The sequence below is a fragment of the Zootermopsis nevadensis genome, unplaced genomic scaffold (genome assembly GCF_977971745.1).
Source record: "Zootermopsis nevadensis isolate Lab colony 2312 unplaced genomic scaffold, Znev_1.0 Znev_ptg000001l, whole genome shotgun sequence".
NCBI classification, from domain to species: Eukaryota; Metazoa; Arthropoda; class Insecta; order Blattodea; family Termopsidae; genus Zootermopsis; species Zootermopsis nevadensis.
Window position 1 is genome coordinate 21065466 of NW_028259133.1, and position 22429 is coordinate 21087894.

The window sequence follows — 22429 nt, forward strand, 5'->3', positions numbered from 1 at the left end:
TGGGCCTAAGCTGTGCGCCGTGAGGATTTTAAGGGGGCGTGTGGATACGTCCCATGCACTGCAAAACCTTCGTTGAATCCGGTCTCCTAGGATGCTCAGATATTTAAAAATAAAAGTACCTTAAGAGAGGTCTTACTTTCTCTGGCGTGATACAGGACAATTACTGCAACCACAGCGAAGAAATGCACAAAGAGAAATTGAAATGTCTACAAACTGTAACTTTTAGGTTCTTTAGTACACGTGTTTACTCCTCGTATTATAATTTATCATTAGTAGAACTTGGCGTAAGGGTAATCTAATGGGACCATATACAAATGGGAAAATTCGTGAGGGCATCAATAAGGGTTTGAGATATCGTGTCCGAATTAACGCATGATGTTATGTTTAATAAATTATGTTAATCGGTTAGAATAATTTGCAGTTGGTTGAAAAAAATGTTCAATGTATACCCCCCCTCCCCCGTTTCTGGCGTTTTCTGAGGCCCTCCTCATCCACCAGAACACAAATAATCGCCCATCTGTGCTCCAGACCAAGGCGAACCGTCAAATTCACGCTTCGGTCGCTCTGTCCCAGACAAACAGAACTATGTACCCACCGGACAGAGACGTAGGGGAGAGGGGATGCTGCCCCTAGCGGGAGTTGAACTCTGTTCTCCAGCCACTTAAATGACTAAGATATCCCGGCACATTGGCGCCCACAGACGACCGAGAAATGAAATGATTCAGATCGCGAAATATGCGAGAAATGTCGAGGATAAATAACTGAAGACGGACAATCGAAAACCGGTTTTGTGGTTACAGTGGCTGATTTCATATACACGCATCCTTGAAAGCTGTGGATTCTTATGTTATTTGCGACTGCAGAGATCACAAAGCGTTGAATGATATCAAATCGTCACAAGTGACCACTAGGCAATGAATCGGAAGTAATCTGTCGCTGCCTACCTCAAGGTACTATTCAGGCACTCTTTAAGCAGAAAGGAAACCACGTCTGATCTGATGTCCTCGTGGCGGTGGCTGTGGGCAGGAAAGACGCGTGGAATTTTAGGTAGAATCAAATCTGAAGATGGAGGCAGTATGTTTCTCCGAAACTTTTGTATCTACGTACAAGTCCACACGGAACTGTTATCAAGAATACCAACTTCGGTATCAGTCAGGCTACCATAAATGTCTCCCCAACCCGTGCGTTCCGTATTAAAAATGTTTAAGACTATGGATTGAATGTGCCCATAACTCATTAAGAAAGCTTTTAATTGCCTGCAAAAATATCAGATATTTAAGAAACTCTGAAACATAATCTTTTTGGTGTGCATTAATATTCAAGTTATTAAGCATAACCACATTCGCGTCTAAGTTTTAGTTACAATCTATAAACGTGATGAAAAATTTGATCAACAACCTTATATAATAATAAAAAAAGTAGTCTGAACTTAAATTAGAGAATTTGAAAACTATGATTGGAGGTACATTTAAATATTTCAATTAGTTAAATTATAGACGACTTTAACTTAGGTGAAAGCAACACAAACATTTAGTCAATTAACATTCGAAAGACATCATTCTGGTGCAACAGCACATAGAGTTTCGACGTTTCGGTATACACATCGTGATATTACTAAACTCTGTATATTTTCGTGTTTAAATTAGTAACTAAGATGAATTGAAGGCAGATGAATCATCTCAACTGTAGGTAGGCTTAGCCTTATTAATACATATTGAGCTTTTATGAAGGATTCGGGGTCGGAGTCGGAGATTTCAGTACCGACTCCACAGCCCTGGGCACGACAATATAAGTACCGGAGTTTTCCGGAGGGAGGCCTTTAAAATTTTCAAGGTATTTCGAAAGCTTTTAACTGTCTCTGCCACACGAAGCTAAGTAGTAGCAGTTTTTATATCGATATGTGCCAACATACGTGAATATCTTCTTAGGTTGGTAGTTAGTTATTAAGCTCGCATTAAGAAACAAAACGAAATTAAGTGTTCATCAAAGTCAGCACAGCGTCAGGCTCCTGTATTCATGGCGGTTATGAAATGTAACATCGCATCACAAGGATTTTATTACTCAATTGTATGCAATACAGTATTAACGTGACGATCAATTAATCAGTTATACGTAACTTTCTAACTTTGTCACGAAATCTATTCAGCTGTCTCTAGTACAATTATTTTTCCTTATTCTGTTTGGGAGTGCTTATGGTAATGTTATAAATAACTTTATGATGCATTTATAGAGGATGCATGTTGTATCATCATGAACCACGCAAGAAATATCCGTTATGGATATTAATTGTGACATTAATGTGAGCCTGCATTTATGTATCTGTTACACAGTAAACGAGGATGTCCAAGTGGACGAAACAGATGCACATATTTTCGTGTCATCATGATTTTTATCCTCGAACGCGGAGAGAAATTGCTGGTCCACGATACACTTAACGTAATGTATAGTAATGATTGTTATGCAGTATGAAAGATAGAACAACGGTCAGACCGACCAGACTGCTTTGCAACCAATAAAATGCAGAAGCTCGAAGGGCTGCAGTGAGGAAATATCACCGTTCGGTCGTTCTTTACAGACGCGTTTTTCTGAAGGCAGTACTTTTCCTTGAGTTAGTAACAGTGGCACACACCATTTTGAGAACGCATTCTGATCACTTTTATACATTGAATTTGTGGTATTTTAAGAGACTGTTTCAACTGAGTCAGATTATATCGGAAGTTCATCAAGAATGTAAGTAGGTTAGGATTTGTAATGACATGATCGTGGCCTGATTTAAGGTATTATCCAGAAATTCTTTTGTACAGACCAATAAAAAACACGAAAAACATAAAAAAACATCGGTCAGGATAGACGGTTAGTCTGGATGATGTTCGAACTGAATATTCCCAAACGTAAGGCATAAGCGTCACTGCCACAGATGTATTGGTCTGCTCGATGATGATGATTAATGTTCAGACCACCAAATAAAACAGGCACCTGAAATATTATTATTGGATCATTACAGCAAACAGAACTTTTAAGCCTTGATTAAATGTTATGACAGCCTTAAGCGTCCGTAGAAGCTACTATGAAAATGTCGGGGGCCTTGCAACTACGAAGGAAGATAAGAGCACTGGAAAATAGTCTTTTTTTAAAGCTCTGTGTCCCCTTATATAACTTATACACTGCATTACATCAAGTAACAGAGCTCATTTTCAACATGTCTACAGCACATTAATTATCACACGTTACCTTACGTCAAGTAGTACTGTGAACTACACTTTCCTGTAGCCTATAAAGAAATAAGGAATACGTATTAATGAATGTATGTATATGAAACAGTTTGGGTGACAGATTTTTGGCGACTGATGTATACAAACCATTTTTATAATCCTACTGCATAAATTTCCTTATTTGGGACATAACGCATGTTTTGAAACGTTGAATATTGTCCAATCGTCTATTCATAAATGGATCATAAGAAGTCAATAATGACGGGAAATATAAAGCATAACTTTAAAAACATGTTCATTGAAGAGTCTATCAAAGCAGCATATGAAGATTAAAATCATTACCTATCTTTGACTAATGAAAGCATATAGTCGTATTACACGATGCAAATTATTAGAAACCCTGCCAGGACATGTTAAATGATACGTCACAGTTCCACAGCACATGAAATATTAATTTATTTAAATTTCTAGATTTTTAAAAAAATAAAATGTTGTTTATCTTGTCATGTGACTGAAGAAATGAGATGAAAATAAAACTGGATACGAAATGGAGCTGTACCGGATCACGTGACTCGTACAATATGGCCAGTTATAACTCAAAGTGATTTTTCAGTATATCGTTGGACGAATAAGGAATTTCGCTGAAACAGCATTTAAGATGTATCGACACGTGCGGACAGAAAGTTCGATTAAAAACTAGGGAATTTGTAACAGCAAATTTTAATCTGGAAGTTATAAAACTATGAACTGATATGCACAAAAAAAGAGAAAAGAATATGTTCTCAAAGCTCAAAGTCAAACTGACTAACATTCAGATCAAGTTCAACATTTTTAATATTATTTCGAAACTTTACGTATGTAAAGTTTTGCAACTTTTAATTCTCTGAGGTAATTTTATACAAACGGGAGGTCAAAGTAGCCGCATCGTAATCTACAATAAAAACTAAAAACATTTATCTCGACTGCATATACCCTAACTCCATGGAGTACAGTCGATGTTGAGAAACCAATTCCCCGAATTTATAGAAATCGAACTGGTATTTCTTGCTACAAGGACGCTCTTTGTACAGACAAACAGTTCTTTAAAGTCTTGTAACTCGTATTTTCACTATATTAGAGTGGAAAATATTTCATTGTATACGGGTGGAAAACAACTGAGTGTTTTGTAGAAAACCTTGGAGCTATGGGCGTAGGCCGTCTGTGCGTAAAAGGGTCGTATGGTAGCTCTCAATATTGGCAACGTTTCTTTTTCTAGCTGACGTTAGAAAAGGTTACAAACAATACAACTCATGACGTAATGTGGTAAAACCCCGAAGAAAGTTAACTAAGTAGCTCCATCAGTTTGAAACAGGTTCGTGCGGTTTAGCCCTTTGAATCAGAAGCGCTTTATTTTTAAGTATTCAGCCCGTACCGCGAAGTAAACACTTCACTTCACCATTACATCGATCAACTGGTTAACGCTGTTTAAGGAAATGGTCGCTGTTTAAGCTGAGAATCACACGAAACTTACAAACTCATTCCGTAGGGAAAATGCAAAAATTACTGATCTTAATGCAGGTGGTACATATAGTTACCACTGAGGTTTAAAATGTATAATCAAAAGCGGGATCTTACCACAACGAACAATAAACGATGTTTGTGTAAAAGACGCTGATTCATTGCTTTCGAAATACTTAAATATCATACGCGGAGCTGACTCTGTGTTCAGCACCACGACACGAAACGGAAAATTTTGTAACCACTGATGCCAACTGAGGTACACTAAAAATGAAGATGGTGAAATGGAAGACGGGCGGACATGTAGCAGGCATAAAGCGATGAGAAATGCACGCAAACTTTAGGTCGAAAAACCTGACCGAAACATTCTTACTATTTGAGAGACCTAGACGAAGATGGATATTAAGAAAATAGGATCTGTGCAGTATTTTGTCGGATTTGAGATTTGAACCCTGAATCTCCCGAATATGATCGCCGCTATGGACCCTATAAACTTTTTTTCTCCCCCCAAAAAATAATCAACAAATCAGCAGATTTGATTCACAGAGAAATGAAATGCACAGTACACATTTCGTACAAAATCTGGGCAGATCCGACCGAGGTACTGAGTTTGCAAGCAATGTTTTCGAAACACACTGTATTTGACATCAGTGTTAACTGGAGTAGCCCACATCTAGACGCGAGACCTGGTACCAGTAATCGGTTATCACTAACGCACTGTCCCGTTATTACAGTTCATTACCCCCCCCCCCCCCCCCACAAACACACACTTTCCCCAATCGTCTGGCTTTCGCGTGGTACAGGCGAACCAGTGGACCAACACGACGCTGAGTGTCTGCTTATATTACGGGTTCCACTTCGTCAACATTGGAAGGACGTAATTTCGTCCAGAATGGCTCAGAAGCCTTCTGTCCAATGGGCGGGTATCAAAGTTAAAGGTGCTCCAACCTATTCATGCTTGAAGATTTCTGTCTTCTGGGTTATTGCGCTGTGTAGTCTGGTCGATGTTAACCAACGTTTCAGAGGTCATACTGCCTCCGTCATCAGGGCGATGAATTCATCGCCCTGATGACGGAGGCAGTATGACCTCTGAAACGTTGGTTAACATCGACCAGACTACACAGCGCAACAACACAGAAGACAGAAATCTTCATACTCATCGCCCTGATGACGGAGGCAGTATGACCTCTGAAACGTTGGTTAACATAGACCAGACTACACAGCGCAACAACCCAGAAGACAGAAATCTTCATACTCATCGCCCTGATTACGGAGGCAGTATGACCTCTGAAACGTTGGTTAACATAGACCAGACTACACAGCGCAACAACACAGAAGACAGAAATCTTCATACTCATCGCCCTGATGACGGAGGCAGTATGACCTCCGAAACGTTGGTTAACATCGACCAGACTACACAGCGCAACAACCCAGAAGACAGAAATCTTCATATTCACCGCTGTGAGAACCTCAAGTCTTACTATTCATGCTTGTACCCCGTATTATATGACGACGTTTCGGGAGTTAACTCTATTCTCCTGTTCAGGTGACTGTCATGCCGAAAAACTTTTTTTTTATAAAAGTTGAAGAGAACATGGGTAATTTTAACACTAGGTCTGAATATTAATTTAAAACAGGCTACGACCACTTTATTCCGTCAAACCGTCTGCAGGCGTAGACACGCAATTTTCGTGTTTTTAAAACGATTATGTTTTCAGCGTGACAATGCGAATCGTGATAGCGGCAAGCCTTTAAATCTTCTTCTTCACAGCAGATCCAGTCCCTGTTCAGCTGGCCACATGATGTGTCGCTCAGCCGAGACCTCGGAAGGAGGCAAGTGACTTGTCGCAGAATCACTGTTAGGCCCACGCACGGAGATTTCTGGCGGCATGTATCTCTCTTCTATCCATTATAATCATATAAATAATGTTTAAACATTCAGTTCCTACCGCAAAGAAAACGCATTCCTCGATGTTTGATTCTGAGACTCATACGAAACACATTACTACACTGTGTGGACACGACGCAGAGAATGTTAAACGGGGGGGGGGGGGTGTCACCTGCATTACAGTGCGGAAGCAATCGATTGTGTTCGATTGAAGGCTTTCGTCTGATACGATTTTGATACAACAAAAAATAAAGTAATGGAGAAACGGACAGATAATGTAGCACGCTTTAAAGAGACGAGAAATTCGCCCCAAAATTCTGAGTCGCAAAACACGCTTTGGAAATCTAGACTTAAATGTAGAAGAGAGGATAATATTAAAATGAATCTTAAATATCGTATGGTGTGGAGTCATCTTTTGATAAGGTAAAGACAAAGGGCTCTTGTGAACACGATAATGATCTTATTGGTTTATGTTCAGACTAACGCTGCAAAGATAAAAATTATACTGCATTTATTCTACGTAATTCTAAGACTGTCCAGTTTCGACTTTTGTCAGCACGTCCCTCCCTCGTCCCTTTCCGTCATCACAGGATTCACAACCAATCGGTACAGGGGATAAACAGGCCGGAACGTGAAGCTTTCCATTCATCTCCATGTACGGAATACGTGGAGCTGTACCTCCACTAACATAATATCTTCATGGCGTGATAGTCAAATACTGCAGATACTCCAACCATTAATCAGATCACGCGATGTCCGAGCACAGATTCAAACCGAGGCGAAGTAAGTGGGACGCAGACGCCTCTCGTGATGCAGGAATACGAAATTCACACGTGTAAAAGATACGCACGCACATTCGGAAATCATTGTACAGGTAAATCCATGACAACTGAGGAGTAGCCTATGTACCAGGGGACACCTGTCGAATGACGTGGGCAAACATCAGGTTCTACGGAAACCTGACGTACGTAGATTCTTATCACTGGTTTTTTTTGTTTTGTTTAGAAAGTTACGTTCAAAGGTCAGACAAGTGTTTTTAATAAGCTATAGGAACAATAAATATTTACGTTACTTTCGTAAACCAAACCAGATGTATTGGTAATAATCTAATACATGTATTTTATACGTGTCCGTTCGTATATCAACAGGGTTTTTTTGGGGGGGGGGGGGGTCACTGCCTAACCTTTCAGTGTCTGCACCAGGGGTTCTTAACTCGCGTTTTTGCGACCCCGGTACGAATTTTATTACACAGTACGAACCCATGTGATGAGTTATCTGTTATCGCAGTGGTATTCAACCTTTTTTTGTTCGCATACCCCCAGATATAATTTCTCTTCCAAATTTGTACCCCCAAAGTTGTTGGTGTATAAATTTCACGTACCCCCTAAGATGTCTTCGCGTACCCCCAGATATAATTTCTCTTCAACTTTGTACCCCCAAAGTTGTTGGTGTATAATTCAAGTTATACATTTATATAATCTACATATAAAATAAATTAAATAAATTACATTACTGATTATTCAGTGTTTATCATAAAATATATATTTTTTAAAAAAAATTCGCGTACCCCCGGGGGTACGCGTACCCCAGGTTGAATACCACTGTGTTATCGGACATGTTTTTTTTCTCAGTCGTTAGTATTTGGCAATACAGTAAGCAACTATCAGCTTAGGCCAAATCAACAACTACAATTCGTCATGCTGATGAATACGTACAGAAAATGAAAGCAAACTTCACGACAAGTTTAATAATTTGTATTTTTCACCAAATATTATTACGACGACCAAATTAAGGAGGATAATATTGGCGGTACATGTAGCACGCAAGCAGAAGATAAGAAACCTTGAAGGAAGCCCTGGGAAGCCTCGGCGTAGATAGGGTGACGGTAATAAACTGGATATGACTGAGTGGATTGGATTCATCTGGCTCACTATTGAAGATCATCGATGTGCTCAGAGATGAAGGAATACAAAAGTCGACGAAGAACGATAAATCCGTTATTTCGCACGACAAAGAAAACCTAGCGCACAAGCTCCGCTACGAAACCGCTTGCCGAGCGGTGTCCCAGTTTTGTTAAGTTCGGTTCTATAAGTTTTGCAAAGAATTGTTTTGCTAACAGTATTATGTTCATACAAGTGCAACACACAGCTGTACGTCTCACTAGGTTACGTCAACATGTGTACAGGAAAGTCAGGGTGGGGGGGTGGGGGGTGGGGGGGGGGAAGGCGAGAACAGTATTTTAACAAGTGGCCAATTGCTATCCCGAGAGATCTGTATGTCAAATTTGTATCTGGCGCGTTGCATTATCGGCAAAAAGGATATAAACGGCAATGTAGGTCTAAGGCAGACTTCGTATCATCATCATCACTGGCATTAAAATCATTCATTCCACTTTGCATTTTCTGTTCTTATATTTTTTTGGTGATAGATCATTTTCGGAATTAGGTTTCATGATTTTATTTCCGTATGTTATAGAAATTTTATTTCGATTTTTATTATTAGCAAATTTCCCGTCATTCTTGACAGGAAAATCTGAAACAGATGAGGTCATAAATATTAACCGTAAGACTCAAAATTCCTCAACAACATTACCATGGCAAAGGTTTATAATATAACATATAAATATCATCCCCAAAGGCCAGATAATCCCATTAATAGCAAATTATTAAAAATCAACCAAACTACTTATTACGCAAACGGAAATTGTTCTCTGATGTTCCCCACTTCGTTTATGATCCGTTTTTCTGTATCTTGCGATCACTCTGAGGGAAATACATTTCTGCGCTCTCCTAGCTTTTCACTATCCTAACAGTCTTAACGTGAAAGCGACTTGGAAAGTCACGAAATTCCTTGTTACGTGCAGTAATATTCTACATTATCCTCTTACGTAATCCTTCCTTGGCTATTCTCCTCAAACACTTAATGATTTACATTCTGTTCTTTCGTCAGTGTGACTACAAAGGAAATAAAATGTTCGACACGTGTTTAAAAACATAAAATCATGAGATACGTTATCAAGCTTCAATGGTAATTAAAACTCTTGATAAACAAATATCTTAGGGTTCCTGAGAGTTGACATAAACCATTCTTGTCCTAAGCTTCCTTTTCATATTTATCTGCCATATTTTCCAGAACGCTTGTATAGCAGAAGAAGACACTTGTCTAAACCGTGGAATGAATCGAAATGCCAACAGAACAAACACAAACCTTCTGCTGTTCATGTGCCGTTATCGTTTAACGGTGGGCTGAGGAGAGTGGTTACTATGTTGCACGGTCATTGTGGCCAAATGGCTGCCGTGTGATCGGCCCACTAGATACGAATTTCACTAGAATGTTAATCGCTGTTCATTATACAGCGTGTTTTTATAGGCAGTGCAAAAGTGGAGCGAACTTGCGCGTTATGGATCGGCCGGACTTGACGGCAGGAGCATCCTGCTCTCACGCCCAAGTCCGCGCTCGCTTAAAAAAAAGATCACCCTGTACATTTCTGCGCATTAAAGTCTTTAATTCTCTAAAACGTGTCCTTACCGTCCATCTTGTTATCGAGACTGAGTGGCGAGTCTGGAATTGAGTCTCCGTCTGACGTGAGACTGTAAGAATGCTCTGTCTTGATGGGTGCTGTGCCCAAAGCAGCGTCCGTCATGAGGCGGTCGTGGAGGATCACCTGCGGCTTGACGTCCAAGATGGTAGCCGTCCACTCCAGGTCTGGATCTGCTGCCATCTTGAAAGCCTCTGTGATGGCCTGAAACACAAAAACACTTGTTATGAGCGAAACGTCCTCTTTGCAAGAGCCCACAAAGACGGCCTATAACGTAACCAGTCTCTGTTTTGGGAATAAAAGGGGCGTCACCCCCGGGAGGAGAGAAAATATAATAATAATAATAATAATCGCCGTTTCCATGGTGACAGAAATGTTGCGAATATGGAAGTAGGAAAAGTATTAAAATAACAGACATGATCGAGAGACACAGACTGTGGAATGTGAAGGTGACCCAGTTAATGTTTGCCATTGGAAGAGTATCGATATTTTCGCGGAAGCACTTAGAACGCGTTCCTGGCAGTCTGGCGTGGAAATACAAGAGATCGACTTTCTGAGAACAGCTCACGTCTTGATAAAGATCTTGAAGTAGGGTTTATTTTATTTCGAATGCATTTTCCGGATTTTACTACGGAATAAGCCATATTTGAGCAGCGCGATTCCGGTTAACGAACAGACACACCCTGTAGAATATTCTGAAAATAATAATAAAAATTTAATTTTGAGCAGAAATTTTTAGTTCGCTCGCATTAACTTTCAAATTACTGGACAAACAAAGTGTAAGCATAGAAATTAATGCTCGGTTTTGATAATCCTAATTCAAAACTAGGTCTGAAAAGATGACTCATCATATCGCAAAACAAATAATAATAACAAATGCATTCATGTAATAAACATTACAGTTATTACAACAGGACAAAACATCCGTCCTCCAGACTACATGTTTCGGTTCGGTCGAACCATCTTCAGATGTGAACATTCTTATACCACTGTACTATTGTAATCAACCGTTTTTACATATTTCATCTGTTTATTTATTACGCAGCTTCTAACAGGATATTCCAAACTCCGACAGCAGCCGGACAAAATTTACGAATAATTGTCCGTTATGTGAACTAAAACCGCGCTGTTTAACGGAGCATTTATCTTCTTCTTCAATACAACAGAGATGAGCGCATCAACAGACGAGCAACACACTTGTTCCCGACGCAAAGGGGTCTTCGAACTTTCATTCCTAGGATCGGCACTGACGTTTTCTATCTCCAAGCATCTAACAGTCGCTCAGCTGTTCCAAAAAAACCCTCCTCGCCTTTTATTGAACCCGATGTTTCACTAATATATTCACAACAACAGCCATCCTGTTCCCTTAAAATTAATTTTAATAATACCCTCACATCTGAGTCCAGGTCTCCCAAATAGCCTCTTTCCTTCAGGTTTCCGGCTAAACTTCTACATGCACAGCCAATCTCACCCTTCTAAATCTGGTCACCCTAACTGATGAGCACTCCAAAAGCTCCTGTGAAGTTCTGTGTTTTACGTAAAATTAGACAGCCCTAATTTTAAATGTTAAAGGTTAAGAATCTCCCCCCCCCCCAAGTAGCACGCGGATACGTGCTCTGACTGCCGACAACTTTTCCTCGTCAGTATATTGACCTGGCAGGACGGAATTAATTCGGGTGCCAGAAATGTAAATTCCTATCGAACCCAAAGCTTACTTAATTCTCACACTGATGCAGCGAGCTTGTTTATTTGGTATTATAACTGGTGCAAGAGTAAGGGGGTGGGGCGTGGGGGAGGCAAGCCAACTTGTTTGCGAGTCCATGGCTCCAGTTGTTTCGTTGCAAGAACGGCTAGCGACAGGCAAATGCCAACGGCCTCCTGGTATTTGACCTTGGTCAAAACAACAGAAATTGACACTAGAACACTCCACAGCGTAGAAAAATATACTTTTAAATAAAATATAAAGAAAGTAGAAATTGTTTGTCTACTGGTTCTGGCTTCGGAGCGAGAGATCGGTTCGCGCCAATGGCCTTCTTTGGTAACTATGGCGACTGCCCGCCTCAGCAGAGTGAAAAATTAAATCTGATTTTCAGGCATACAGGAAGTAAACGAGAATATCTCGAAAGCCTGAAACTTTATACAAAGTCGAAACTTTCCTTATCATAATAGACACACGGGTTTGAATCCTGGTTGGGGCATAGATATACGTCTACTTGCTTAGCCACGTCTGTTCATATACAGCAAATTCGAAAAACAAGAAACAGATTTTCATTAAATTCGATACTGGAATTTTCTTTCACATAATTTGACGAAACGTCACAATTTTGGTTCAAATCGGACAATAACAGCAGTCACTTTGCACGCATAAAATGACTGCGTGGGGGGAATCTAAATCGTGTAATCACATGGGGAATCCCTTGATGGCGTCATCGGCCAGACATCACGCGCACGCAGAGATTACTGACCGCAGATCTGACGTTGCTGAACGCGCCTCTGAATTGTTAATCTGTGCGTACATAGCCTATTTTCTCTTGAGTTTTGTTGTTCCCTGAAGAAAGAGACTTTGCCGCAAGCCGATCCCCAATCTAAGGAATCCTACTATATTTATAAAAGTACAAAAATACTCGGAATAAATTAAACTGACGCCAGGGGGCACACCCCGTCACTGTACCGAAATAAAACATTCAAAGCAAAATATCAGTTTTCATCAACTCTTCACCTGCTTTAATAGCAACGTGATGATGACACCCTCAACGCCTACAAATGCTTGGCCAGATCCGTATTTAGAAGAAAAAGGTGCAAAGTTTCGACGATATTTGCCTGAGGGGAAACACGTGAGTCCAATCATGTGTTAACTGACTGACGGAGGAGACAAGTAATTTTTAGAAACAAACATTTATTCTTCGAAACGTTATATTCAAATTATTTTTTTATCATTATTATTTTCATCTCTGCGACTAAAATGTTGTGTGCATTTCTCATCGCTACCATTCGTGCTACACGTTCCACCCATATCACAGTCCTATTCACATATTTGTATCTCCTCTTGGTGCAGTTTTCCTGAAACTTCCCTTTACTCTCTCTCTCTCTCTCTCTCTCTCTCTCTCTCTCTCTTTGGTCCCAAAAATTCCTTTCAGCGCACTGCTCCCTAAAGCCGTCTTCCTCTAGGGTCATACACCAAGTTTCACACCCATAAAAGCGACCAATAGCATTAAGATTCAATTCTTACGTATTTTCTTTTCAGACAGAAAACGGAATTATGCATTCTGGAAATCGCCTTCAAGAGTACTGTACCAACTCCACATCCTGGTGAATGCGTCCCGCAGGAGGCGACAGGAGGTCACATAAGGTAAGTCGAAAAGCCATGGTTTCAAGGCGGCGAGTATGAAGATGGGATGTTGCGCCGTAGAATTTGACCGACGCTTCAGAGATGCTTACAGCATCCATAATCAGAGCCCAAGATCATCACCCTGATGATGGAAGCATAAAACGCCTCTGAAACGTCGGAAAAAATCTACAAGACTACACCACAGCGCAATATTCCATGTCCCCCAAGGGATCCAACTTCATTATCTTTGTTTATCGTCTTACTCAATTTAGCTACAAGAACAGATTGGCTACTTTTAAAAATCAGCAGAGTTTGCGAATAATTCTTTCCTGGCCCTTTATATATATAGCACAGAATGCCAGTAAACTTTCCCTTTGTTCTTACGTTCCCACGTTCGAGTCCCACCAAAGACATTACTTTCTTTTATACATTGCCTGTCCTCACAATTAGAGACCGCAGCCCATTCTTCAATAAATCGTGCATTTAGCTAAACCGTGTACAGTCACGTACCTAGTTTACACAACAGACTTTACTTTGGGTTATCACAGTATAAAAATTTGACGTCGGACTAGTGCAGACGTGACACTACAGAGCTGTTTTCAGGACGTATCTGGTTCGAGACCTAGTCGAATATCCTGAGGTTTTACTCAGTTACTCCACACGGATTCTGGGATAGTGCTTAAAGCATGCCAAAACTGCCACCCTAATTTATGTAAAGAGTGGAGGTATCGCTCCACAAATTCTTAAACTCAGCTCAAGTAAGATGTTAATCCATAAATTAACGAGAGACTGGTTAAAGTAACACGAAATTGGAGGTTATCGGGAATCTCGGTAATAACGTTTTCTACATCGATAAGGAAAATTACAGAATGATTCATTTAAAACCAATGGCAAATTGAATTCTTGGTTGAAGCTGGCAAGGTCACAATTTAAGCTGTTTTACCTTCCGACAAGCATTTGTCACAGGTAAACACTTCCTGGGTCCCGAAAATTTTTGTTACCAGTCCGAGTGTTTTTCTCGTATGCGATAAACATTGCGAAATTATTCGCGAACAGCAGCAAACGATTTCGATGAGAAGTAATGTACTTATGAACAGACCATGTCCGCATCTGCAAAGCGTTTGCTCAACTGGCGTGAGCATCGGCCTAGCAACGAACGTGACCTTGATTCTAGTGTCTCGGGTGAGGACGGGATTGTCTGTTACACGACTATGAACCAACCTGTTCCTGATTTCATTCTTATATCGTTGAGATTGTTGTGGGGGTTGAGTTTAAAATGGCACACCCTGTATTTATAATATCTTAAAAAGGCGTCTGTCACTCGGACGTTGTGCAACCACAGACCATGCTGAAAACACAGCTAGAATGTTCCAGATGTATAAGATATCAACATCAGAGATCACGGTCGCACATTGCCTCAGTTAAGAAACGGCTTATAAGATACTGACTTGTCACAATGGAATCAGAAATCTCGTTCTCCTGTCTTGTGGAGAAAGTAAGTTCCAGCGTTATCAGCGTGTTAATAAAGATAATTACGAGCTGCATGTCGCTCTGTTCTTGGGCGTGGCCAATCATTGATCTCCACCTCAACTCCCCTATTAAGATGATGGAGATGTTTAACAGACCAACTCGTATGTATATTTATGTATTTCGCGTGATCCTCACTGTAATCGATTATCGTTTCTTTAAACAGCGGTAACCAACTGGATTTTGTAATGGTGAAGAGTTGTGTTTTCTTCGCGGTACGGACTGAATTCTTAAATATATTTTTTTTTGGACGAGCTTCGGCTTCAGAGGGTTAATTCTATTTAAGCCGAAGAGATCAGAAGTTGTACATTTTCGAAACGTCATTCTGCTGCCTTTTGTTTAATGACATCTGACGGGTATTGGTAAAACTTCAAATTCCCCCCCCCCCCCGGAAATTGGCTAAATGCCATAGAGAGAGAGTCATAATGCAGCGCACTGTATTACCGATGAGAACAGAATAAACTGAGGAATGCGAGGGGAGTGCCCTAGAACAGAGGCGCAACACCCCCCCCCCCCAAGCGTTTGGCAGTGGGCGCGAGAAAAACAAAAAAGGTACGAAAGTAATATCGGATTTAACAATTAACCCTTTGAAGTCGAAGATCGTTTTAATATCTTTTTACAGTTCAGTCCGTACCTCAAAGAAAACACAATTCTTCACCAATACAAAGATCAGCTGATTAATGTCGTTGAAGGAAATACAAGTAATTGTCGTTTCTTCTCACGAAGCTCATTTATTGATTCTGTGGGTAAAATTCCGAGTTAATTAACCTTAAAGCAGTGGTACATGTTACAAGTGGTTGTTAAATGATTGTAAGGCATCTGGCAGAAGGAATCTGATGGAGAATTAGATCTCATAAAGACCTGTACCTACACGAAATAAAATTACAAAGATATTCTACATTCAGACCGTAAGCAGAAATCAAACCCACGACCACGGAGTGATGAAACCCACTATATCATCGTCAGTGCCACATTTATACCAACAATTTCCTCATGAGCATAAATATATTGTATTTCATTTGTTGTACACGAAAAATAAAGTCACACACGACAATATTTGAGGAAGGAATACATTGGAACATAATAGAGTAACGCTCACGCTCAGAAACGCTTGTAAAGAACTCATATGGACATGTAATTTTCATGTATTCTTCTGTTGTTAATTTTCTACTTTTCGTAATCTCGAAACAAAAGATCAAAGCCTCCTTTTCTCTTATAAAATCACGTAGGCACAGAACTAAGTCCGTGGGGCGGAGTCCTATTTGAGAAGCCAGCGGTCTCTAAGACAGACAAATTCCCAGTCCACACCCCATTTTTCAAATCCTTTGAAACACCGTTACAAGGACGAATTGGTAAACACTGTTTATTCCGAGAACAACGTGAGACTCGTAAATACAAAATGGCGTGTTACTCGTAGTAAATATAGTTACCACTGGAATTTAAAGGGTTATGATTCATTTCTGTATGATTCCCCTATCCACAGAGAAGTCTTAAAAGACTTCGTTTCAGGCCTTCTGACTAGAGACATATCAAATGACCTTGAAAAGGCCTCACTGTGCATTCTTGCTTCTAGATAAGAAATCTAGAAAGGAGAAACGCCACTTAAAGTAGCCTGTTTTTGTCAAATTCCTAATGGGATTGCCTTTTTCAGAGACTTGAGCTACTTTAACTCCAAACATTTTACGAGGTGCGATCGGAAGGTTTCCAGACTGCGCGTATAAAAACCCGTACACTTATCTCAGGTATTAAATTTATCCATCACCCTCGAAGTAGTTCCCCTGGGAGTGAACACAACGATCCCAGCGCCGCTGCCAAGCATCCCTGGAAATCTTTCTTTGTCTTCCAGGCTTGGCAGCGGCGCTGGGATCGTTGTGTTCCCTCCCAGCGGAACTACTTCGAGGGTGATGGATGAATTTAATACCTGAGATAAGTGTACGGGTTTTTATACGCGCAGTCTTGAAACTTTCAGATCGCACCTCGTATTCAGGTCGCCAGGTGGTTACACTGATGTGGCAACCTACGTTCATATAGACGCCCAGATTCATCCACGTGGCCATTTTCGGCGTGCTACATTGGTTTATATAATAGCCGCTGATCAGTTATCAGGTATTGTGTTCGTTGATAAACTATGTTGTATCCAGGCGGATGAAAGCTGACATTTGTAACTGTCACACAGAACATTACTACACTTGGAAACACGATCTCGTTGTACGAACTCCGTGGAATATAATCCTTGGAAATCCAATTGTACTCGCTCAGCGGATCAAAAATGTACACTACCTTCACGGAACCCTAAAAAGTTCCTTTCGGCGTTCGCAAGAAACCGCCACTGGAACCAAAGAATCTAGTCTGCACAATCATAATTTATTTATATATTAAATCTTGTCCGTCTAATCACAATAAATTCTTATTAAATATTAAAATATTACAATAATTAACATTTAATATTTAATAAGAATTTATTGTGATTAGACGGACAAGATTTAATATATACTTATTATATCACAATATGACGCAACTTTACCATCTCATAATTTATTTATATAAAAATAGTTTTAATAGAATCTTACCGTCCACGTCTAGACCTCCTCTACCTTATATTTTCTCTCTCTGTTATGATATTTTTTAAAAAAAAAATCTTTCCGACTCACGAGAACACTGGGATTTGAACAATACAAAGTCGTTTTTGGACCAAAAAAGGTCCCATCATTGGAATATAAAGAATTGGATGTGGATTGAATTCAACTGGCTCGTGACAGGGACCAGTGTCGGGCCGTTGCTAAAATGAATCATCGGTCTGCATGAAAGGAACGCAATTCTTTTACCAGCTACGCGACTATCAACATCCAGAAGGCTGTACTCGAAGGAGTTAATTACGTATACAAGACGCATTATCTGACACGTAAGAACAAAAGCCTATATGTGAAGACAAGACGTCACTTTTTTTTTTAATAATATACTGGCGTTATCTATCAAATTTACACGTATTCCGCTTTCGTTCCGAATGAAATTCAGTACGATTTGTCTATTAAGGTATTTAAAACGATGGCAGTACAAATTTTCTCAACCGACTGAATCATTTCGGCCTGAATTTAGATGCGATGTTGGTCTTATCCGCGGATCAGCCGTGCAACTGAAATGACGACTGTTAAATGTTTATTATGTCTGTCTTGCATTTAAGTCTGAGGACATCCTGTCGTTAAAAACATTCCTTTTTATGTACACCCCCGAGTATTTATGGAATCTCTGCAGATTTAGAAAGTCTGCAGAAGGCTACTTAAACATAAGTTGTTTTCAATTCAGTACGCGCTTTGCAACGCCAAGAAAATATATTTTTTCTTCTATCCGATTTAGACACTACGAATATCAAGGTACACCGGTAAACCTCGGATCAACATTTTCGTGATTTCTGCCTCCATATTAACTGCAAGGCCACTGCATAATTTAGGTCAAAGGATGAAAGTGATTTTTTCCGTACATTTTCGTGCATCCACAAACAACACTACTACCACTCACAGATATTAATTCAGAGGGAAAAGATCTTTATCATGATCCTGTTCTGTTCTTCGCACAAGATGGCGGGTGTCCTCTGTCACGTGACAAGAACCAGCCAGCTTGTGCCTTTCACAACTTAATTCTTCCTTTTGTGTATGAGAAAATAAGGTTTAATCAAGTTTTACTTTGTCCATTAACTCTTTAAAACACAGTGGTAATTATACGCACCACCTTCTTTAAAAGTCAGGAACAGTGCGTTCTGCCCACAGAGAATATTTTCTGATTTCGTGAGATTCTCACTACATAAACAGCGATTATTTCCTTAAACAGCGTTAATCAGTTGATCTTCGTAATGGTGAAGTGTTGTGTTTTCTTCGAGGTAAGGACTGAATTCTTAAATATTATGTACGCAGTGCGTGTCTCATTATAAACAGCGATTACTTCCTTAAACAGCGTTAACCATTCGATCTTTCGTAATGGTGAAGTGTAGTGTTTTCTTCGCGGTACGGACTGAATTCTTAAAATAACATTTAGACGAGCGTCGGGCTTCAAAGAGTAAACCTTCTGTTTGCCAAACAAGTCAGGGGTTCGTGAAAACGACTTCCTACTTGTATTCCTTAAGACATTCCGTGCAGAAACTGTCAGTCGCCGCTCTGATGAAGGCAGCTGCACGTGGGATGTCGGAGTCACGTTGCTCTCCCATGTACGCTTTCACGACAAGGGCCATCGAACGCGTGGCCTCACACGGCATAGGTTTGAGAATTATCTTGATGATCGTCGGAAACAAGAAATTTGTCGTTAGTTCATTTAGCGAAATTTTCCAATAACTTTTCTAGTAGGCTAAGTTAAGTCTTTATAACTGAAAACACGTTTCATTTGCTGTTAGGGACTTTGGCTCGTATGGGTTAATTAATATTCGTGATAGTGTGTTTATTACTTTACGTTTTCCCGTAATTATTAACGGGCAATGTACTAGTTTTCTGCTCATTAACGGTGCCATCCGATATTGTGAAATATCCAGCGACTGACATTTTAACTTTTATCATCCCCTGATGATTTGTAAATGCTGGCATACTGGTTACACGATAGGGGTATTCACAGCTGGAGACACAAGGACAGAACAAAACGTAGCTCTCTCTTCGGATTACGTGCAGGTAATGAAAGCTCCTCACAACATCAAGAGCTTGGACGACAGCGGTTGTTAACTGGTAAATTTTTCGATTAATTCCAGGCCTTTCTTCATAATTTACTATCGCAACATTAGCACGGAGTCGGAGTATTACTGGCCACTTAATTACGATATTTCAACTGGAATGGTTATTACCTAAATAAAAGTCATTGTGTGTCATTAATGGCGAGACGGTAAAAAGTCATTTAGTGATTCAGCTGGTCGTACAGATGAAAACCACGAGAAAACTGAACAGAATAGCGCAAATTTCACTAGAGATTTCAGCGGGTAAATATGTAAAATGGAACAGACTCTCCTCCCCCTCTCCCCCCGAGAAGTTAAGAGTCGGTCAGCGTCTCATGGAAACCAGCATTTCATTACCATGTTCATAAGAACCCGCCATTCAGCCTTGGCTGTTAAGAAACAGGGTCACTACATGTGAACAACTTGTTTCTCATTTATTGTGCTGGAAATGATCTCCTGCTTGCCAACTGACCGCTATATGACGTACACAGAGCAATTCTAGAAATTTATGATGATGATAATGTTAATTAAAAGTGGACTTGCAGTTCCGTGCCACGAGAAAGAAATGAGTTTTAATTTACAGCTGTGAATGATTCAGGGTTTTGGTTTTTGTTTCCACGTGTTTATGCGAACGGAGATTAATTACATCAATAAATGTTACTGCTGCTATAGCAACAATAAATTCTTAGACTAATTGACCGATCCTTGGTTTACTTAACTCTGTTTTTTAACTTACGTAAAATTCCGGTAGTTAATAATAAATCTACAGTATAACAGTGTATGTTTTAAGGTAGGTAACCCAGGGTTTTCCAAGGTTTGATTAATTATAAACTTAAGCCATAATTATCGCTCTCGGATCCGAAATTCGAAGCCGGGACCTACAGAATATGAAGTTGTCTTTAAATCTTCAACTGCGATATTTTCTATTAGTCATAAATAAATTAAACAAATCTGGATTTTTATATGGATTAAAATGTAGTATGTCCTAGTACACGTATCTATAACATTGCTCCTATTACAATTTGCTGCATTTACTAAATGGTATAAGGAAGCTGACTGGCAAATTTGATTTTTGGTTTTGTGGGTGTCTTAAAACCTTGCTTTGTCCCCATTAAATGCAATTCCTAAATATTTTGATGTCTACTCAGTATGTGGGCATTTACTATCTTTTATCCTTTGAAGCTCGAAACTCATTTAAATAGTATTTAAGAATTCAGTTCGTACCGCGAAGAAAACACTACACTTCACCATTGCAAAGATCAACTGGTTAACCTTGTTTAAGGCAATAATACGACTAAAACGCTAATTAACCTTTGGAGCCGAAGCTCTTTCAAATGAAACTTAATAATTCAGTCCGTACCGCGAAGAAAACACTACACTTCACCATTACAAAGATCAACTGGTTAACGCTGTTTAATAAGGGAATATCATAGAAAATACACAAATACAAAATGCAGTGTTCTTCAATGTTGACGCAAGGTGGGACATATAATTACCATTGGGCTTCAAAGAGTTCAGATCGTAGACATAGTGAATTTTTAATTTCATATCTAATTATATTTCTGAGTACTCACTGTCCTTATGATAGAGGCAGCAAGTGTCTCTGAAACGTCGATAAACTTCTACCAGATTACACGCCGCATATTCTAAGAAGCCATATTGAATGCAAAACAGGTTATCGAAGCGTGAGGCTACATAACATAATTCCTTTAAAGACACGTAATGCTTACAGAAAATGCTTTTAATTTCTTTCCCTACAATTTATGTGGGATTTTCATTTAGTTACACCAGAGGTCGCTCTTAACGCAGATAATCCGTCCATCACTCTCTTGACTTTCACCAAATCTGTAATGGGCAGATAAAAGTTTATGTAAAACTTTCCAACATAAAATTTCATGAAAATTTGTTACGTGCGGACAGACCGACACTGTGAACCTGACGGGCCCCTTCTAAGCCCATCCCTACATCTTGTACGTATGTTGCGAGATCCTGTGCGTAAGAAGATGGTATTGACCTCACAGGAAGCAAGGGCCTTTGATGAATTATGCGCATTCCTCTTCAAGATCCATTACTTCCGCGCTTCCCCTCACTCCCCTGTACTCCTCCTTTCATCTCTAACATTTCCTTCTCTATCTTTTTTTCCCCATTTATTTACTGAACCTTCCTACGTTTCAAAATATTTTTGTAATAGTCGTTTTTCATTTCCCGCGTAAAAATTCAAGTCACGAATACAATTTAGCAGAAGTAGGCTGACGTTTCTGCTGTGTTGATTCCATGAGGCTATTGACCCTGTGTTGCGGGATGCCTGGCGGCTCCTGCGCGCGTTCCACCGTACGTCGCTCATTCAACTCTCCTATGTGCCTCTTCCATTCATTTATTATACTCTCTTTTATTCGCGTCAGCCCCTGGGAAAGAGGTCAAAGATTACAGTACCGAATATTAAAAAAATATATACGAGCCTCGTAATTGTTTAAACTGTACTGTTCCCATACCATTATTATTATATCTATTCGCCATTTTACAGGATATGAACATCTTTGTACCTGAGGAAAACCTTGCCCCTGAGGTCCATAGTGCAGCAGCTATTTCCGAAATACATTTTGTTTTTAATACGCGTTACATGTATTATATAGTTTTATTGTGAGGGATGACTACATATTTTACGACAGCGTCTTTCGAATGACGTATGAAATACAAAGACTGACAGCAAATACTACATATATTGTGGAGAATATTAAACAATATGTTGGTC

At 39.8% G+C, this 22429-nt stretch overlaps 1 protein-coding gene and 1 long non-coding RNA gene across 4 annotated transcripts in view; one reads left to right on the forward strand and one right to left on the reverse strand.

Moving 5' to 3' along the window:
- LOC110833781 (cyclic AMP response element-binding protein A) overlaps window positions 1-22429 on the reverse strand; it is a 101304-nt gene that overhangs the window by 18327 nt on the left and 60548 nt on the right. For both annotated transcript variants that reach the window (XM_022072270.2, XM_087346247.1), the window contains exon 2: window positions 10126-10339. In XM_022072270.2, coding sequence (XP_021927962.1) covers window positions 10126-10339 — 214 coding nt within the window. The remainder of the gene's footprint in view (window positions 1-10125; window positions 10340-22429) is intronic.
- LOC147875249 (uncharacterized) overlaps window positions 1-22429 on the forward strand; it is a 73571-nt gene that overhangs the window by 13007 nt on the left and 38135 nt on the right. For both annotated transcript variants that reach the window (XR_015534457.1, XR_015534456.1), the window contains exon 2: window positions 13380-13484. This is a non-coding gene — a long non-coding RNA (uncharacterized LOC147875249). The remainder of the gene's footprint in view (window positions 1-13379; window positions 13485-22429) is intronic.